This window comes from Melanotaenia boesemani, chromosome 2 (assembly GCF_017639745.1).
Source record: "Melanotaenia boesemani isolate fMelBoe1 chromosome 2, fMelBoe1.pri, whole genome shotgun sequence".
Taxonomy (NCBI): Eukaryota; Metazoa; Chordata; class Actinopteri; order Atheriniformes; family Melanotaeniidae; genus Melanotaenia; species Melanotaenia boesemani.
This window is the reverse complement of record NC_055683.1, coordinates 27,430,327-27,447,967: the sequence shown is the minus strand read 5'-3', so window position 1 is coordinate 27,447,967 and position 17,641 is coordinate 27,430,327. Positions and strand designations below refer to the sequence as shown.

Sequence of the window (17,641 nt, the reverse complement as noted above, 5' to 3'; positions counted from 1 at the left end):
GTTTGTCTCCTTCTGATAAAAATGTTTAATTTGGACTGATAAAAAAGAAAAGAGTCATTCTTTGTGATATGTTTCTTAGCCATCCCCAGACATTTGGCCTTGTGTACTCTCTTTTCAACAAATATTGTTTTCAAGAAGAAGTTGCCTTTTAATCTTTCAGTGAACAAGATAATCTCCTCATGGCATGGTCGCGTTTGGTGTAGTAAACTCTAGTGCTTTCATATATCTTTATACTGTGGATTTTTTTTTTTTTTTTTTTTTTTGCATCCATATGTTTTTGCACATATCACCTGTATATTTTTATATAATATATAATCTTAAATCCATAATTTAGGCAGCATTTAAAATTATACAAGAAAGCATCTGCATCATGAAATCAACACCATGTCTGGTATATATGTCTGGTATCTGAGGGCCACCAGAGGGCAGTGCAAAAACACACATAACATAAAGTTTAATCTATTAAGGGCTGATGCAACACATACACGCGTTTACCTTTCAAACTTCTAGCAATTTTTTGCTTCATATCAACATTTTTAAAACACATGAGAATGATGTTTTTTTCTGAATGATTAAAAACTACATGTGGAAAGTCAGCAGTAGAAAGTTAAATCATTTTTATTGCATGCTTTCTTTTTTTTGTAGGTAGATAAAGGTAATGGGGAAAAAGTTTATATATAGGTATATATTTCAAGAAAACCCTATGGTGTTAGAAGTTCATTTAAAGACTGAGGTCTCAGTGGGTAAAATCTGATTATTTTTTAGAGTAGTCAGAATTTTTTTTGCCTTTTTTTAAGGAAACAACTTTTTAAAAAATCAACACACAAAAGACAGAGTTTCCAATAATTAAAAGGGCAACAGTGATTCCCTGCAGACTGCTCTTACCATATCCTAAACTTAATGAAAATATTTAAATAAATTCAACAATTTACTCTAAAATAACTTCCTTTATTCCCCCAAAAGGAAGACGAATGACTCTGTAAGATGATTAATATAAGTCCACACACAAGACATCAGCTTTCCTGTCCTGTGACATCACTGCAGGCCGTCCTCTCTCCTCCCCCCTCTGTTTTCCCAGATCTCATCTGCATGGCCTCCCTGCACTGACCTCATCACGCCTTTGTTGGGAAACAAAGAATGCTCAGGCATCTGTTTTCAGGAGAAATAAAGACAGAGAGGAGGAGAAACTGAGTTTGACTGACTATATCAGTGGGTGTCACGTGAAAATAACTTTACATGTAACAAGAAATTGTACATTCCCACTGGGAGGGATTTTCACTTACAGACAGGTCAGTTTTTTTAAAGTCCCAAAAGGTCATCAGAGCTTGTTTCATTCTGCTTGATGAACCTGATTCCTGTGCACTTTGCCCTTTCATCCATTTCAAGGATGTGTTTGTTGTTTCAAGGTAGAGCTGGTATTTCCTGTATATCCTGCTCAGTCTGCTACAAGACCCACTAATCTCTCCTTCTCAGTTAGGTAATAATGCCTCTCTCAGCATGACAATGTGACCCTTTTCCCCCACAAAGACAGTCAGATTTGTTTCTTTACTTGACTAAATCCAAAGCAATGCAAATACCAAAAAGATGAGTAGATGTATATATAATTCATGAGGATGTGACATCACAACAATCCATTAATGTCAATAAATAAGTAAAGAGCAGAAATGTGAGGATGAAGCTGCAGAAAAGGAAAAGTAAGTCTTTGTATTTGTTCTTAGAGACATGTTTTCAACAGCAAAGTCTTGGAGGAGTTAAACTTTTCTATTAAACTTGTGAAGGAAGTAACAAACTTGTGTTCTCAAATTTTGTTTTTACCTCATAGTGCAAAATATTTGTCTGCTTCTAATGTGCGACCTTGTTGGTATCTGATATTTAGTAGTTAGATATTACATTGCTTACTGTGATTTGCCCCCTCACACAGATCTCCTGAAATTTAATACAGGATCACTGATGTTCCTTAGGATATGAGGCAGGGTATTGGCAGAGTTTTCTGAACAGATGCAAGCTGTGCGTCTCCACTTCCACCACGCGGCGTGTAATTATTTTGTTTTGAGCCTGCACAGTTTAATCTTGGTTGTGATTCCTCAGCATATGATCACCTGCTCCAGTCAGAGCAGATGCTTTTTCCATCAGGCAGTGAAAGGGTAAAGTCTGACTCTGCATGCACCGAGCAGGGCTCTCTCCCTCCCTGCTCTTGTCTACATCCATTTTTTTTTTTTTTTTTTTTTCCTGTGTGTGTTTTCAGGGGGCTGTGCCATCTGCAGGCTCGATGCCTGGACATGCACACACAGCTAAGTTGTAACAAATCAGTCCCTTTCTCCTTTGGATTTGTTTTAGAGTGCGCGTTTTTTTTTATTATTATTATTTCTTTGTGCTTTAAATACCTACTCTAGTTTCCTGCTCCTCTGTCGGACAGTTTCGAAATATGTCGAGAGGCGGAGACGTTTCTCGTTCCTCCCGAATCCTCCCCAAGTTGGGACCCCACTGACGCGCTATGGCATGAAGGTAAGAGGGAAAGTGAACGCAATCGACTTAATTGCGAGGTTATGATTTCTTATAGACTGATCGAGGTTGTAACTCTTAAACTCGGGACAAAGCTGAGTCACCGTGATATACTTCACCTACGCGGTCGTCCCATTTGACGCAATACTGGCACAAGTCAGCCGTCCTGGTTTGGGACAGAAAGGGCTTGTCAAGAGACATAAGTTGGTTTTATATTCCTGCTTTCGTCCTGTAGTTTATAGGGCGGATGTAAACATACCACAGTGTTCTTTTAGGCCCAATTTAGGAGCAGTTTTGTTTGTTTCGTATGGATATGGAGGGTAGGAAATGAGCTGTCCATTATATCCGAACAGCACTGGTTTAAAGAGTATCTGATCACTTCCTGTATTTGGAGAAAGTAAAGGCTTTAACGTTATGCTCTTTGGGATGAGGGTTATATGTCTTTAGTAAAAGATTATGAAATCTAGAAGTTAAAGTGTCATATCATCACCAAATTTCCTGTGTGTGTGTGTGTGTGTTGGAGTGTAATGGAATCTAGACTAGGTAACTGGCTAGAGGGGACTTTTAACTACTTCACAAACTCTTTGATCGTCTCCCTTTGCTATTTGCAGCATTACACTCCTGTCCTCATCTTACCAGCGTAAATGTACAGGAAAAACAGATTTTAGGTATTTCTCCAATGGTCTCTTGCAGCGTAGAACTGGGCTGAAAGGTGAAGGGGGTTTACACCCCTTGAGGTTTAACTTGCAGTCATCTAAGCCACAAATATTTTCATTGTCACCACCACTCTACAGTCTATTTACAGCATTCCTACAGCATCCAAAGCTGTGAGGTATGAGGCTCGATGCTGTCATCATACAGTAGCTACATCCCACAGGTATGACTGCTGTTTTAGTCAAACATTACTGTGTATTCAATCTATAATTATGAAAAAGTTTTATTTAAACAAAGTAAAAGGGGTTGATTTAAAGTTATATAATCTATTCTTGTTAAATTGGAGGCACTCACTCAAGACAGAAGGGATTGGTGCTCATATCACTGTGAAGTAGAAGAGACACTATCAGTTCAACCAACTACTCTCCTGATTACGCTAGACAAAGCAGTCCAATGTTCAAGGCAAAGGGGTTACATTTTCTTTGCCTAATGATTTAAATATTAAACCAGGAAACTTTGTAATTCCTCAAAACTTTTATTTGCATTTTTAAGACTAGTTGTGACAGTTTGGGAGTTTTTAATATACTGTGATGATGTAATCAGGTCAGAAGAACAGGGGAGGGAAAGGGAGCCCCTCCCATTTCTAATAATACTTGAAGGTAAGTAGAAAAAGAGCAAATTGTGTGGACGTCTCTGCGGTCAGTTTGGGTCCCAAAAAAATATTTGCTTTTTAAGTGAAAGTAAAAACAATCTACTGTGTGAATTCAGACAGATTAATTCAAGTATTTTAGTGCTGTTTCACAACGCCTGAAGGTGGTGAGTTGTTCCTTTCTCCTTCCAGATACAAATAAGTTGAGCTGTTGCCACTAATTCTATTGTTAATGATAATGAAAGAACTTGTGATAACTGTGAGAATGTAGTGGGGTTGCTCTGACTGATATTTAAGTTTAATAAAACTTGGATGGGTCTTAAACTATTTTGTTTCCACAGGGCCATACTGGTGGACATCACTAAAGCTGCCAGGTTTCCTTCACTTGATTGCACCTTGCCCAGCAGTGGGCCAGTTTGACTTTTGTTTGCCAAGTGTTAAAACGTCACTGCCATCATGCAGACCTCATCGCTCCGCCGGCAGATGAAAAACATGGTGAACAACTACACGGAGGCTGAGGTCAAGGTCCGAGAGGCCACCTCCAACGACCACTGGGGACCTTCCAGCTCTCTCATGGCTGAAATTGCAGACTTGACCTTCAATGTAGTGGCCTTCGCTGAAGTTATGGGAATGATCTGGAAGAGGCTGAATGATCACGGCAAAAACTGGCGTCATGTTTACAAAGCGCTTACGCTGGTGGATTATTTGGTCAAAACAGGGTCTGAGCGCGTGGCTAAAGAATGCCGGGACAACATATACACCATTCAGACCCTGAGAGACTTCCAGTACATAGATCGAGACGGACGTGACCAGGGCGTCAATGTTCGAGAGAAGGCCAAACAACTGGTGGCTCTGTTAAGGGATGAGGAGAAGCTGAAGAAGGAGAGGAGCCAGGCTCTGAAGACAAAGTCGCGCATGGCGGGGGTCACCAGCAGCGTAAGCTCTGGATCCATGCCCCCACCATACCCAGGACGCCACACCGCCAGTTCGTATGGGGATGATTTCAGCGGGTGCAGAGGCTCACCATCATCCAACCACCGTAAGTAGCATCATAGTTATGTACTCTTTACAAAACACAAACATCCTCCTTGTCAAACATAACATCACTTTTGGTTTCCCAAAGCACTGAACTACCTGCCAGCTGAAGGTTTCCTGTGGCCTGACGGCACAGCATTATCAGATAAATTCAAAAACATTATGGATGATGAAAATAACAGAAAAGCATCCTTTAACTTAGTTTATTAGTCAATCAAGAGATTCAGTTTGATGACAGAAATTGAAAATGAAAAAAAAAAAAAAGTAAATCATGATTTTTCATGGTATGTAATAACAGCAACACGGTCCCATGTTATTTTAGGCAATGTTTCAGTTCTGCCCTCAGCTGACGGTTGGACATCTGCATTCCTTTCGTTCTCCTTTATAGTCATGTCAGCTAAACAGGATTTACAAAAGAGAGAGGCCCTGTTTGTGCTCATCTCATTCAAAAATGAAACCATAACTAGATACTGGACTGTGGTGACAATATCGCCCCTGCTACTGGAAAATAGATGAATAAATGACTATTACTTAAGGCACCTGAACTTTACCAGAGTATTTTACTGATATTCTTCTTGATATTTCCACTCCACTATATTTTAGAGGGTATTTTGGTACTTTCTTCTTCACTACATTTACTTTACAACATCAGTCGATAATTACTTTATAGATAAGGATTTTGAATTACAAACATTCAAAATACAACACGTGCTCGTGTTCAATATCATATTTTTTGATTAATTTTCAGAGAATGTAATCATGTTTTGAAAAATGCCCTAAAATCCCAGCTTTATTAACCTAAGATAGTCTTGGTCTATATCAGAGCAGAAACACTGATCAGTGATATAACAGTAGGATTACACAACATTTGACTTTTACTTGAACTACACTTCTAACCTGATGCTTGAGCACTTGAGTGACTTAGCCTTAAATATTAATGTTTAACGAGGGCTACGACTAGACACAACATTAAAGTCCCATCTTGTGCTCTCTGAGATTAAGCATTGGTACATTTCCTCAAGAAAAAGATCAGTGGTGTTACTGACTTATGAGTTACAGTAAACAGTTCAACCTCAAAACACATGTTGCAAAAGCATCAATCATTTGTGTATGTGATGTGTTTAGTGTGCACTGTATACTTTAACATTTGTGTGGTGTGTGCGGTGTGTGGTGTTTATAAAGGGTGTTAGTCAGTGGCTGAGCTGTGGTTTTTATAAGACACCATATTCTGTTACTCTCATGACTAGGGCTTGTTTCATGAAGGGAACACAGATGTGCTTACAGATGGTGTCTGTTTTATTACCACCGATCAGTCAAACATCCTTTTTATCCAGCAGAGATTCTGCTTAGTGGATGTTGTCTGCATACCTCTCTGGAGCAGAAGCAATGCCAGTGGAAACATGTGGCCAGTTACTAACACTTGACTCTGGCTCTGTGGTTCAGTGATGTTACAATAGGAGCATAGTTTGTTTGACTGGGGCACGCTTCATGCTAGATAATCAATATCACACTATGGAAATCCTAGAAAGTAGTGTATCCAGACAAGAGTGTTTTTAAAGAGCTCCAGATGATAAAAACCAAGCTTTTGGAGGTTTTATGAAATAATTTATTCCTTTAGTAGATGGGTGTATATTCAATTTCCACCCCTGGTATAGCTAATTTTAATAAAAAAAGGCAGGATACTGGTGCTCTTGGCTATTCCAGGACACAGGAGCGTGTGGACTGTTTGGACAAAATGCTGATGGATGCTATGGGTGTGGGTCAGGAGGTTGGCATCAGCTAATTGCCAGCAAGTAATCCAGCTTAGACAGGGGATATTGAGGGGCAGCCCAGTGGAAGAGATTGGTTTCTGAGATCTGACTTTGCCGATGTGTGGCCCGCTTCCCTCTTTCAGCCCTGTAACCCACAGCCTGGCACCCAAGCTGGTAGATTGCCAGTCCCACTCCCCCCTCCAAATCTGAGTCCTGTAACCTTCCCAGAAGATTCGGGGTAATAAGATGGGCCCAGCTCCAGTCCGTTCATTCCTCTTCCCCGCCAGCAACCTAACTCTCCACACAGCCACACCATTGTTCTCAGTGCAGGCAGAGTTGGGTAGACTGTGGCAAGCCATGCCAGCAGAGGCCCTAAACAACAGGCAATGGAAAATTAACATTCAAAAACAGTGCCAGCTCTTCCTGACCTTAAAAATCGGCCTGAAGTGTTTATTTCTTTCATTTTCATCTCTCTCTATATATAAATCTTTATCCGTATTCCATTCCTCCCTAAAAATCTTTGTTTACTCTCTCTCTATCCTCGTAGCCTCCTCTCCTCAACTCGCTCCAGACCTGGAACAAGCTCGACCATCAACCACTGGAGAAGAGGAGCTGCAGCTGCAGCTGGCCTTGGCCATGAGCCGAGAAGAAAGTGAAAAGGTACCTCTAACTCAAATAACACACACACACACACACACACACACACACACACACACACACACACACTCTTAGCCAGTAAAAAACCTCTTAGCCCTCCTGCACATGGGTGTGGGAGAAAGGGGCTTCTTATCAGCTCTGCTGCTGACATGTTTAACCAGAGTAAAACATTAAACAGAACTCCTATCCCTTCATAAGCTCAGTCTGTGTTGGTGAAGTGCTGCTCCTGCTGTGGCTTCTGTGCAACCATTTCCCTGAACTGTTAACAGAAAGTGATGTGATTTGATGTCATAATTAATGGCACTCTGACCAATCATTGTGAGTGATGCTGATGAGCGAGGAAGCGGAGTGTGAAACAGTGAGAAGACAAACAGGATATGTGCATCGATCCACTCCCAAAATATCCACAGCCTGCCTTGATCTTCATGGCAAAGGCAGCTATTGAGACTTGGACTCACCTCCTTTCTGAGACCACAGACTAACTGTGATTTTGAAGAGAAAATCATATTTGATCTCACCTTCGTTTAGACTAACTTGGAATTATTGTATTATCTTGTTGATTTCTCTTGAATCACGTTGGCTAAATTAGACATGTTTTGAATAGCTCCCTTTGATTAGTCTTCCTCCTAATGCTTCCTGCTTGACTCTAGTCACCTCCCACAGTGGACATTGATGAACAGACTCAGCTCCAGATCGCTATGACTCTCAGCAAGGAGGAGGCCAAGAAGGTAGTATGTCTGGACCAGGGATGACCCTTCCTTTGCATCCTCTGCCTTGCAGCTCATCTCCTGTTCTGCATACTAAAATGACTTTCACAGCTCAGCCTGTTATTTAAGAGAACCAACCGCATGCACTACTTGCTTTTTCTCCCCCATAGATCTGGTCCATTACCTCTGTCACTTATTCACTTTTTGAACTGCTAAAGGACATTAAAAAAAGAGAAAGCTTAACCAGCTGTGACCTCATCCTCCTGTTACACTAACAACAAGATTTTCTTTCTCTCTTATTGACGTTTGAGGTTTACATCCTGAACATTCCGACCTGGTGCTGAAAGGATTGATCCCTTCACCCTGTTTGGAAATGCATGCCATGTACTGTGAGGATATCCAATCCTCATTTTTTATTGAGCAAAAAAACTGATTATAATTCCTTCCCTTCTCAATACTCTGACAGCCAGTCCAACGTGGCCCTGCTAGGAACATGGATATGGACGAGGACAGCCAGCTCCAGTTAGCCTTGAGCCTGAGCAAGGAGGAGCATCAGCAGGTAGAGTCTTCAGATAGTTGCACAGCTTTGGAGCTGCTGGGAAAACAATTTTTTTTTTGTCTTTAAAAAATAATTTCCACACCTGCTGCTTCCTTTGTGTTGCAGTTTTTAAACTGATATAACTCTCACTTCATTGTATTATTTCCTCAACTTTTTGCCCTCCCCCCTGTTGCCTCCCTGTCTCTGTCTATTCTCTCCCCTGTTTTTGTCCATCTATGCAAATATACAGTGGCACAATAGAACTGCTCTGTTAGAGATCACAGTGATGCTCTACTCTCTCCCCTCTTTGACCCGGAGAATTTTCTAGTTTTTGCCAACTGCATGCATATGTTGCCTTGGGAAAATACAAGCTAGCTGTCGGTCCTTTGTGCTGAAGCTGAGTCATAAATATAGTATGATGTGACAATATGTGAATTTAGCCAGAAGCTGTCATGCTCAAAGGCTTCCATGTGTCTTTATCTGTTTATAGGAGCAACTCAGTCGCCAAGGAGATGAGTCGCTGCTCCAAAAAGCTCTGGAGGAGAGCAAACGTGAAATGGAGGCAAAAGGGGGGGTATGAAATACGTAATTATATATTTGGGAACATATATCTGTTATAAAAACAACAACTGACTAAATATGTCATTTTTGGCTGTATTGCGATTTTAAGAAACAACTATAAACTATGCATCAAAAATGTCACTGAAGTGAGACATCCTGAGCTAACATATTTTTTCTGGTTTGTGTGGCCAGACTTCCTTTATGGACCTGGTAGATGTTTTTGCAGTGGCTACAGATCCACCTCCCAATAACCGTGGCTGGAAGAATGCTCCACCCCAGGCAGCCACTGGTGGTAGGGGTTCAGACCCCTGGGACTCCTTGGGTGAGCCTTGAATGAATTTGCAACATCCAAAACAAGAATGTTTGAGAGCTTAGCCATAAATGTTTTTGGTACATTATAGGAGATTATTATGGTTCAAGACAAATGGTCATTTTTTTAAGTAAAATCTTTTGGACTTTATTTGTACAGTGTAATTTGAACCAAATTATGCTGCTAACAGAATGCCCTGTCTTCAATTTACTATCATTTGATATAAAGAAGACAGCACAAACATTCCTAGAGCAGATTCTCCCTGGATGGTACCTCCAACTTCCAACAGTCCTCCACCGCCATGGGAGCCTCCAGCCAATCCCTGGGATGCACCGCAGAGCCATGTCTCCAGCCTCAACCCTGCAAGCCAAGTATGGGCTTTCCCTGCAAACACAGGTGAGTGTGTGGGCTTCCATGCCCTCAGTTCAACCAAAAATAAACAGAACCCAAACAAACGTGAAATTCTGTTTTTCATCACTTTGGTTCAATAGCTTCCCCAGGAGTTGATCCATTCTCTGCTTTGTCAGAAAGAACAGCAAGTAAGGGAACAGTAAAAGAAGCTCCTCCGCGAAGTGTAAGCCCCTCAGGTAATGAGTTAACTATATCAGTTATTCCACGTTTTGTGCAAACCTCACGCTTACAAACATTGTCTCTCTTCTCTCTGGTTAGATGGGGATCTGTTTGATGAAGCCATGGATGGCGGTCAGGTGAGCATTAATGGACGAGAGGAGGGCAGTCCTGAGCCGTTTGACCTGTCTCGTCTTAGAGAAACCTTGGCTGCCCCCAGCCCTCGCACATGCCAGACACCTGAGGCATTCCTGGGCCCCACAGCAGCTTCTTTGGTAAACTTGGACAGCTTGATCCCAGCAAACCCCTCAGCCAAGAACAAAAACCCCTTTTTATCAGGTATTCATTGTATGAGCTCTTTAGCACAGCAAACAGCTGTCAATCTACATTTAAACCAACCTTTGATATGTTAAGTGTGTGCATTACTACTTTGGTTTTTTCTATTCTTTGGTTTAGGCCTGAGTGCTCCTTCACCCACCAATCCATTCCAGTCTGAACAGCCAAAACTGAGTCTTAATCAGATGGGCTCCAGCTCCACCTCTGTGACTCCCCAGGCTACTTCTCTTCCATACAGTGCCTCCCTGCCCCTGCCTATGAGCCATCAGGGTGCCAGCATCCCTTCGTCACTTACACACCCCACCCACCCTGGTTTGGACCTACCAAGGAACCTCCCTGAGCCCTTGTTGCCCTTCTCTTCTGCTAGTTCTCAGGGATCAGATGCTGCACAAAACCCTTTTCTATAAGGAACAACTAACTGAAGAAAATTGCCTGAAAAAAAGAGGGAATGTCACTAGGTTATGCTCCCAGAATAACAAATATTCTGCAGACCAAACTGCAACGCTAAGAACTTGTATGCAATGCCTATTCTTTGTTGATTTTATATCGTTGTACAGTTCAGTAACAGTTAAGATTGATGCAAGCTGGTTCTGCTCCTCACTACAAGCTAAAAAAGAGATAACAGATTTTTATTAGAAATTATTGATGTCATGTAAAGCTCATTTAAGGCCATAATCTGTTGCTGACTACAGACTACACACAAGCACAATTTGATAATACTTTGTTGTACTTGAACTTAGACGTTAGAACGAAATACCTATGATTTCTGATAATTGGCAAAAGTTGTTTGGAGCTTGATATGTTCCCCATATATATATATATATATATATATATATATATATATATGTGTGTATGTGTGTATGTGTGTATGTGTGTGTGTGTGTGTGTGTGTGTGTGTGTGTGTGTGTGTGTGTGTGAAAAAATAAGAGACCATTGCTATTTATCCTTAAATCAGCATCTTTAAATATTACTACCATAAATTTTAATTCCTACACAAGCACATGTCATTCTGCTTTACGTGAATAACAAAACTACAGTCTGGCAGAGGATGACAACAGTGAACTAAAAGGGATAAATGCAAACTCATCATTCAAGAACTATAGGCTGACGTCAAGTGACCGTCAAATACAGTGGCAAACTAAGGCTGGGGTGAAGTGCACAGCAAGAACAGTTGGTAACAGGGTCCTACAGACAGGACTGGAGTCATGCAAAACTCACTTTAATCGGTGAGAAGCTAAGATCTCAGGCTGAGATTTGAAAAAGACCACAGTAATGTCATCTTTTCTGAGCTTTGCCCAACACAACCATTTTATGGTTAGATTGGAGAGGCCTACAGGCTAGTGTCTTACACTGACTGTTAAGTGTAGAGGATGACCGGTTACAATAGAAGTGCTTCAGCAAGGCTGGAATCAGACAGATGAGTCTTTTAAAAAGATGCATGGATAAAGCCACATACAAGGTTGTCCTAGGAAAAAATATTTACTTCCGTATGTTAAGACTGTGCTTCCCAACACAAAGGATTACAGCAGGACAATCCTCCAGGCCACACATCCAGGGGAATCAAGGTCTGGAAGGAGGATTTTCACATTAAGAGCCTATGATGGCCTGCTCAATCTCCAGATCTGAACCCTGTTGAAAACCTCTGGAATGACACCAAAAGGAAGATGGATGGTCAAAAACCATCAAGCAAAGCTGAGCAGTTTGATTTTTATTAGAAAGAGTGGTATAAAGTTCATGATAATATAACTATAATGAAATTATTTGCAGGACAAAAAATTACATTTGGGAGAACTTTAGGTGCTTCAGAATTTCTAATAAGCAAGGTAACATTTAAATATGCTTTATTCATTGCTGTGAACCACCAGCTCTCATCAAATGCAGCTGTATAATTAGAAAATGGAAGACTTTCAGCAAACACTCATGTCCATCGCAACTGATTCATTTGATTTGAATTACGTCATAGGAATTCACGTACACACCCAGTGATTGTTTCAGTATTTGTTGTGCATGCATTTTAACGCCCCCTGCTGGTAAAACTAGTCATTACAACACTGATCATAATTTTTGCCACTGCAGAAATGCACTTCTGATTATCTTCAGAAATAAATCCAAATGAAGCAATTTTGTGACATCAAAATTTAATTTCAGAATATATAAATAAATAAAACACAACTTCCTTGATTGAAGAATCTTCAACATAAACGACTTCAAAATTTATCCACCAGCTGGTTGCCTCTGTTTCTCTTTCAGTTATGTGTACAAGTTTGCAAGATTACTTTCTGCAGAATTAGTCATATGTAGCCTGTTTAAGGATTCAATTTTCCTTTTTAACCCTTCCTTTGTTTTGATGGAAGACCAAAGACATTCCCTCTAAAGTACAATTTCCAATACTTGGCAACACACATTTGTTTATAGAAATCCTCTGGTAATCATCACTCCTTTGACACATTTGGTTCCTTTCTTGTTAAAAACAAAGCAGCGCTGAAGATGACAAAACCTTCATCATGCTTAACTGTGGGCAGGGTGGTCTTTACCTTAAGGCCTCCATTATGTTGCCTGTATACAAGCACTACCTTTTCGCAGTGTTCTATGTTGGTTTCCTTTGCCTGTAAAAATGTATTCCATGAGATTGTGATGCCTCTGTGCCCATATTAAGGAACACTAGTCTTTCTTTTTTACCCTGGTTTAATGAAGTAATACCTTCATTCACAAGATGATCCAGGTCATGTCAACCCAAACAGGAGAGTATTTTCTTTTAAATGTCACAACTAGCTTAAATGAATACAACAGGAAAGGTATCAATAATAATTGATTTATAATTTTACTTAATATTTTTGCAGTATGAAAACCTTTGTTTTAGTAAATAACTTGGACATTTTATCAAATTCTTCTAGTGATAAGGAATTGGCTAACTTGCATTTTTCATAATAATTTGAATTTTGTCACAGTTCATATTACCAATAACTCTGACCTGTACTATGAAATCAGTGTGACAGACCATAGAAACACTTTCACATCTACCTTTTCTATTCACCTTTCCAACCAATCTCCTTAATCATACAGTACCAAAGACCATTTGCATTTTTTATCTTGTCATATGCCTTGCAAGTATTAGACAGCCCCAAACTGAAGGCAATATTAAATTCTCTAAAACTGTCTGCAAGCTGCCCTTTTAAATTGGGGATCCTGTCCAAATGGCTTGAAAGTATATCTCTGATGTTTGTGAGTAAAGTATCAGCATACAAGAACAAATGGATATCACTTGACTGTGATGGACTCCAGCCAGCTCAAAACTTCCTGCAGTCCCTCTCCAGAGCGGGCACTGAGTTCCAGTGTTGTGATGGGCTGAGTCGCAGATGCAATGATGTCATCCATCCTGAACAGTGACTTTATTTCCATAAGGCTCATAATGCAAGGCATGTCCCTGAAAAAAAGGTTGAAATTACACATCACAATATAGACAATGGGATTAAAGGCTCTCACTATGACCAAAATTATATCAGATATCACAGAGTTGGACCTGCTGACAGTGAAAACTTGTGTATGTACAAGGTCATTTGTATGAAGTGATTTGAATAGAATCTCACCTCTTGTTGAAGAGAATAAGGACAGGGATTTTATTCAGAGGCTCAGCAGAGAGGACAGACAGCAACTGGATACAGGAGGAGGATATCTGAGCAGTGTTGGCTGCATCCACCATGAACTATGAAAGAAATAAATATTCATTCAAATTACTCAAATAGTCAAGTTGATTATTTCCCTCAAATACTAAAAATAGATAAAATGTTTATACAAAGGTCATACAATGACAGAGGAGCAGTCTTTGAAGTAACTGGGCCATATAGGTCCCATGCAGCCTCCCAGTTCCCTCACAGTGATTTTCTTCTTTTTCAGGGTCAAGTCAGTCAGGTTGGTTCCTACCTAGGCAGGTTTACAGATATTGGTGACATTACAGGGAATGGGTGTTGCCTTAAAGCCAAGCCTATTACATTACATTACTCACATATTACATTTCTGTACTGCTTACTGTGGGAAGAGTTGCAGGAGGCGAGGGCATGTCCTTTAAACCGTGCAAACTGAGCAGTTAATAGAATCTGTAAGGAAATAAATATCCAAAGAGGCTACTGCTGTTAAGTATTAGTTGGATCAATCGTCACAGATATCTGCGCAAAATGATATTCAAGTCGTTAAAGTATGCAGTTTCAAAAGTGTAGAATAATGTAGTACTGAGCTGACATGAGACTTTTGATAACCATGTGAATAAAAAAGACCACATTAAAATACGAGCGTTGGGGATTCTGTAAAATTAATTTCTTATTTAACATTAACACTAGCTAAAAGCTAAATTAGCTTGTTAGGCTGGCCGATACACATAGCTTTTTTTTAGCTCCTGGTTTAAAACATTCTAACGATCATAAAGGATATTTTGTAGACGTTTAAGAAACAACGTCTTTCCAACGCCAGTGGCTCCGAGAAGCAAACACACTTCTCTGCTGCTCATTTAGCTTCGACCAGCACATGCAATGCGAACTTTTGCTAGCACGCTAATTAGGCCTCTCTTGACACCATGGCGACGGCCACGTGACTTTTTTATTTCAAAGCGATTGGGTTACTAGATGTCATTTATCCTGGTCTTGTTTCTGATTGGTTATCATCCAATCCGTATAAATGAGACGAAAACAAAACACGGTCATCAACCTTTAGCAAGAGTCGTCGTTGGTACGCATGAGACAAACTGTCAGAGACGCCCCCTGAACTTCGGGATCAGCATTTACAATGCGTTATTTGTATTAGTCAGATAACTGTAACCGAATAAGCTCTGAGAGATAAACATGGAAGCTAAGTTAAAGAGAGAGTTGGGGACGAGCACTCTGAAACCAACTGGTCACTCAGGAGGTGGATGCATTAGCGAGGGCCAGAGTTATGATACTGACAATGGGAGAGTGTTTGTGAAGATTAATCACAAGAGCGAGGTATTTTTGTATAGTTATGGACTTATTTTTTCGAACTGGCTTCAATTACATTCGCCTAGTTCATCCCGGACTTTCTGTTTGTATTAACTCCAGACATGAGTGAATAGGATTTGTTCCAGCTGCTACACCCTTTATTGTCATTGTAGATATTTCGCAGTGATAACAATTCCAGCTATTTATTTTAGTAAACAGTGAACGTGTAAACTTTAAAAATATTTGTCTTTACACTGATCCTGGTGATCAGTGTAAGATACAGGTACTGATTTTATCTTCTTTAGGCAAAACTGATGTTTGATGGGGAGATGGCAAGTTTGGAAGCCATTTTCAAGACAGAGACTGTAAGAGTTCCAAAGCCCATAAAGGTGATTGAACTTGACACAAGAGGATGCGTTTTTGTGATGGAACATCTTGACATGAAAGGCCTTAGCAAGTAAGGATGGTATCATACATTTAAAAAAAAATGTTAAGTCTCAGTTCTGATGTTATTAGAGCTGTGTCATAGTTATGTTTCATGATGACATTTATCACTTTTTAAACCACTGAGCAGGTGCTCAAAGCAGCTTGGGGAGAGGCTGGCAGATATGCATCTTTACAACAAGAAGCAGATGGAAAAACTAAATAAAGAGCAGCAGACAGTAGGTAATTAACTTTGAATTCATATAAGTGCATGAAAATGTATACAAATACATGTGCAAGAACAAGTGTTCCCCTACTAGTTAATTTCTTCTTACATTTCGAATGAGAGTTGCCTACTGGTGTGTTATTCAATGTGTATGGCTATTTTCAGGAAAAGGTGTTGGGCAGTCTGAGGTGACTGTTGTTGAGAAATTTGGCTTTGGTGTAACTACATGCTGTGGATATCTACCACAGGTAAGATAAAAACTGGACTTTGTTGATACAGTACATACTGTATATGTGCCCCTGCATAATTTGAAATGTTAAATTTTTTTTCCCTCCTGACTTCCCCAGGTAAATGAGTGGCAGAGTGACTGGGTGGTATTTTACTCTCAGCAGAGGCTACAGCACCAGCTTAACATGGTGGAGAAATCATATGGAGACAGGGAGGCAAGGGAACTATGGGCCAGTCTACAGGTGCAACTTCCATCTGAATCCATGAAAAATTATTAAGTTTTCACCTGCAATCTGCCTGTCCAATGCATGCATTGTGTCTATTAATTACAGCTGAAGATCCCACAGTTTTTCACAGACGTGGAGGTTTTTCCTGCCCTCGTCCATGGTGACTTATGGGGAGGCAATGTGGCAGAGTGTTCAGACGGCCCAGTCATCTTTGACCCTGCTGCTTTCTATGGTCATTCAGAGTTTGAGCTGGGTATTGCTGGGATGTTTGGTGGCTTTAACAGCTCTTTTTACTCTGCTTACCATGAAAAGATTCCTCAAGCGCCAGGATTTGAAAAAAGAAACCAGCTTTACCAACTATACCACTACCTGAATCACTGGAACCACTTTGGTGGTGGCTATAGAGGCTCTTCAGTCAGGATTATGAAGAACCTACTGAAATAAATACTTATAGAACCACTTATAGCAAGCTATAGTCTTAAAAGCCCAAGCAAACTATTATGTATGTTTAGCTAATATGACTAAATCTGTTTGGGAAATCTTATCACAACAGTTACACTGACCTGCTTCCAAAATAGAAAAACATAATGAAAAAAATACAACTACATCTGGTGCTTTCTCCAAAGTTAATACCAATCATTAGTTATTAGCAACTGAACAAACTTAAACATGCAATACATGTAATCACCTTTTTATGCTCCAAATCCTCTCTGTGAACATTTAATTATTTTTTTTATTGCATGCAGTTGACCAGAGTTAATTATTATGCACAAAAGGGTCCAATTTTCACAGTGAATACATTTCTTAATATCTATCTAAATGATTAAACACTGAAAATTGATGCCATGTAGGTTAGTACACCACATATGCTTTACACAATGTTGTGGTATGACAATAAAAAATTACAAACCCTTGTTTACTGCTTAATTTTCAATAAACAAATCTCTGTAAGAACTATAAATGTAAAGATCTCAACTTCGCTCTGCATGTTCAATTGCAGTCCTCTTGCAGATGTTTTGGAGACACTCGACAGACCAAACTAAGATGGTTAGTGCATAGAAGGGCTTTTGAATATATCAATAGAAGGATGCTGAGGTTGGAACTATCATACAGGAGGCCCGGAGGAAGACCAAAGAAGAATTTATGGATGTAGTGAAAGAGGACTTGAAGTTAGCTGGTGTAAGGGAAGAGGATGCAGAAGGTTTTGCTGATTTGCTGGGGTGCCCCCTTTAAGGGAACTACCGAAAAGGAAAGGGTGTTTTAAAGCGACACGATCGTATTTGGTCAATATTTTGATAAAGAGTCTTGAATTTATTTAGACCAT

At 40.1% G+C, this 17,641-nt stretch overlaps 3 protein-coding genes across 9 annotated transcripts; 2 read left to right on the top strand and 1 right to left on the bottom strand.

The window, feature by feature from the left end:
* The first annotated feature begins 2,244 nt into the window (after nt 1-2,244).
* Nucleotides 2,245-11,101, top strand: epn3a (epsin 3a). 4 transcript variants are annotated; one of them, XM_042005453.1, is made up of 11 exons: nt 2,245-2,505; nt 4,147-4,844; nt 7,139-7,251; nt 7,899-7,976; nt 8,422-8,514; nt 8,984-9,067; nt 9,247-9,376; nt 9,596-9,760; nt 9,856-9,951; nt 10,034-10,270; nt 10,388-11,101. In XM_042005453.1, the coding sequence occupies exons 2-11, from the start codon at nt 4,262-4,264 to the stop codon at nt 10,672-10,674; spliced, it is 1,866 nt and encodes a 621-aa protein (XP_041861387.1). In that variant the 5' UTR covers nt 2,245-2,505; nt 4,147-4,261; the 3' UTR covers nt 10,675-11,101. The 4 variants fall into 4 exon arrangements, with proteins under 4 accessions (XP_041861387.1, XP_041861396.1, XP_041861379.1 ...); XM_042005462.1 differs by having other exon boundaries at nt 9,593-9,760; nt 9,892-9,951; XM_042005445.1 differs by having other exon boundaries at nt 9,593-9,760.
* Nucleotides 11,102-11,972: 871 nt separating this feature from the next.
* Nucleotides 11,973-14,849, bottom strand: arl16 (ADP-ribosylation factor-like 16). Of its 4 annotated transcripts, XM_042006368.1 has the most exons (5): nt 14,693-14,849; nt 14,295-14,350; nt 14,072-14,188; nt 13,855-13,970; nt 11,973-13,691 (listed from the first exon to the last, which is right to left on the bottom strand). In XM_042006368.1, exons 1-5 carry the CDS (start codon nt 14,766-14,768, stop codon nt 13,526-13,528), a joined length of 531 nt encoding a protein of 176 aa, XP_041862302.1. In that variant the 5' UTR covers nt 14,769-14,849; the 3' UTR covers nt 11,973-13,525. The 4 variants fall into 4 exon arrangements, with proteins under 4 accessions (XP_041862302.1, XP_041862321.1, XP_041862331.1 ...); XM_042006387.1 differs by having other exon boundaries at nt 14,271-14,825; XM_042006397.1 differs by having other exon boundaries at nt 14,072-14,184; nt 14,271-14,825.
* A 74-nt stretch (nt 14,850-14,923) lies between these two features.
* On the top strand, nt 14,924-17,232 carry LOC121652932 (fructosamine 3 kinase related protein). Its single transcript, XM_042006084.1, has 6 exons — nt 14,924-15,240; nt 15,519-15,670; nt 15,788-15,879; nt 16,028-16,110; nt 16,210-16,332; nt 16,423-17,232. The coding sequence occupies exons 1-6, from the start codon at nt 15,100-15,102 to the stop codon at nt 16,759-16,761; spliced, it is 930 nt and encodes a 309-aa protein (XP_041862018.1). The 5' UTR covers nt 14,924-15,099; the 3' UTR covers nt 16,762-17,232.
* Nucleotides 17,233-17,641: the final 409 nt, after the last annotated feature.